This window comes from Scylla paramamosain, unplaced genomic scaffold, assembly GCF_035594125.1.
Source record: "Scylla paramamosain isolate STU-SP2022 unplaced genomic scaffold, ASM3559412v1 Contig65, whole genome shotgun sequence".
Taxonomy (NCBI): Eukaryota; Metazoa; Arthropoda; class Malacostraca; order Decapoda; family Portunidae; genus Scylla; species Scylla paramamosain.
The window spans coordinates 70001-72500 of record NW_026973730.1 but is presented as its reverse complement, the minus strand read 5'-3'; the positions used below and the strand labels follow the sequence as shown (position 1 = coordinate 72500).

Genomic DNA, 2500 nt, shown 5'->3' with positions numbered 1-2500 from the left:
CGTCGTTTAACAAGTTGAGTGTTGTCACATTTGTCTTTACTGTGGCTCCCTCTCCCCCTGTGTTAGAATATTGCATGTTTCCAAGGCCACAGGGACACTCAACCTGGTTCTCAAGAGTGTTTCTTCTGTCAGTAATGCACAAATGTTGTTAATCTGTCACTGGAACCGTAAAAACACCCTTGAAAACCCACATCACTTCAACTACAGCCTTTTAAAAGAGTGTATCTTGTCAGTAATGAAGAAATGTTGTTAATCTGTCTCTGGAACCGTAAAAACACCTTTGAAAACCCACATCACTTCAACTACAGCCTTTTAAAAGAATGTTTCTCCCATCAGTAATGCAGAAATGTTAATCTGTCACTGCAACTGTAAAAACACCCTTGAAAACCCACGTCACTTCAACTACAGCCTTTAAAAGTGTTTCTCCTGTCAGTAATGCAGAAATGTTGTTAATCTGTCACTGCAATTGTAAAAACACACTTGAAAACTCGTGTCACTTCAACTGGAGCCTTTTAAAAGAGTGTTTCTCCTGTCAGTAATGCAGAAATGTTGTTAATCTGTCACTGCAACTGTAAAAACACCCTCAAAAACCCGCGTCACTTCAACTAGACACACACACACACACACACACACACACACACACACACACACACACACACACACACACACACACACACACACACACACACACACACACACACTCAGCACCAGTACTGCTGCTGCCACACAGATCAGTGAGGGGCTGCTGGAACAAGTGGGGCAAGAGGTCAGCGCTGTGCTTCGAGAGGCAGACCGGCCACAGATGAAGGAGGTGAAGGGGCTTGGTGAGCGTTTGTGCGGCCTGGAGCAGCTCATGCATGATGCCGCCTACGTGGTGCAGGAGCAGAGCAATTTCTCACAGGTACTCCTCCATATCTCCCTCCACAAGTTACCTCCACACTTCTCCTTCCTCACAGACCTTCCTCCATGTTCCTTCCACCTTTTCTCCAATCCTGACTATCCTGCGAGTCTTGCTTCATAGTTAAAATAGTGCTTTTGTTCGATAGTCTGACATCACCGCCAGCCATTTTCCCCTCCACCACCGTCTATTCTTTCCTCCATATCTCTCTCCATGAGTTACCTCCACACTTCTCCTTCCTCACAGACCTTCCTCCATGTTCCCTCCACTTTCTCTCCAATCCTGACTATCCTGCGAGTCTTGCTTCATAGTTAAAATAGTGCTTTTGTTACATAGTCTGACATCACCGCCAGCCATTTTCCCCTCCACCACTGTCTATTCTTTCCTCCATATCTCCCTCCATGAGTTACCTCCACACTTCTCCTTCCTCACAGACCTTCCTCCATGTTTCTTCCACCTTCTCTCCAATCCTGACTATCCTGCGAGTCTTGCTTCATAGTTAAAATAGTGCTTTTGTTAGATAGTCTGACATCACCGCCAGCCATTTTCCCCTCCACCACCCTCTATTCTTTCCTCCATATCTCTCTCCATGAGTTACCTCCACACTTCTCCTTCCTCACAGACCTTCCTCCATGTTCCCTCCACCTTCCCTCTAATCCTGACTATCCTGCGAGTCTTGCTTCATAGTTAAAATAGTGCTTTTGTTAGATAGTCTGACATCACCGCCAGCCATTTTCCCCTCCACCACCGTCTATTCTTTCCTCCATATCTCCCTCCATGAGTTACCTCCACACTTCTCCTTCCTCACAGACCTTCCTCCATGTTTTTTCCACCTTCTCTCCAATCCTGACTATCCTGCGAGTCTTGCTTCATAGTTAAAATAGTGCTTTTGTTAGATAGTCTGACATCACCGCCAGCCATTTTCCCCTCCACCACCGTCTATTCTTTCCTCCATATCTCCCTCCATGAGTTACCTCCACACTTCTCCTTCCTCACAGACCTTCCTCCATGTTCCTTCCACCTTCCCTCCAATTCTGACTATCCTGTGTCTCTTGGTTCATAGTGAAAATAGTGCTTCTTTGACCTGTGCTCTCTCTGGCAGGCTCTGCTGAAGAACCAGGACAGGGCAGGGAAGGTGAATGACCCATCTATATTCCCTGACCTCTGCACTTCACACCGCAAGAATTTGATGCACATGTTGAAAAACCATCAAAAGGTGTGTGTGTGTGTGTGTGTGTGTGTGTGTAATAGTAGTAGTAGTAGTAATAGTAGTAGTAATATAGGAACATAATAAAAATAATCAAAAAATACTATGAAATTCTTACTGGAGGTGTTACTAACTCTCTCTCTCTCTCTCTCTCTCTCTCTCTCTCTCTCTCTCTCTCTCTCTCTCTCTCTCTCTCTCTCTCTCTCTCTCTCTCTCTCTCAGCTGCAAGACATCAAAAGGAGATGCATCAAGGCAAAGGAAGAGCTGTCGGAGAATTTGCACGTTAGATTGAAGTAAGTATTCACAGCAGCAGCAGGAGGAGGAGGAGGAGGAGGAGGAGGAGGAGGAGGAGGAGGAGGAGGAGGAGGAGGAGGAGGAGGAGAATCAGCTGTTCC

General features: G+C 46.0%; 1 protein-coding gene across 1 annotated transcript in view; it reads left to right on the top strand.

The window, feature by feature from the left end:
• LOC135098453 (RB1-inducible coiled-coil protein 1-like) overlaps positions 1-2500 on the top strand; it is a 16924-nt gene that overhangs the window by 7203 nt on the left and 7221 nt on the right. Inside the window, exons 10-12 of the mRNA XM_064000836.1 lie at positions 731-901; positions 2001-2114; positions 2328-2398. Of these exons, the coding sequence (XP_063856906.1) occupies positions 731-901; positions 2001-2114; positions 2328-2398 (356 nt within the window). The remainder of the gene's footprint in view (positions 1-730; positions 902-2000; positions 2115-2327; positions 2399-2500) is intronic.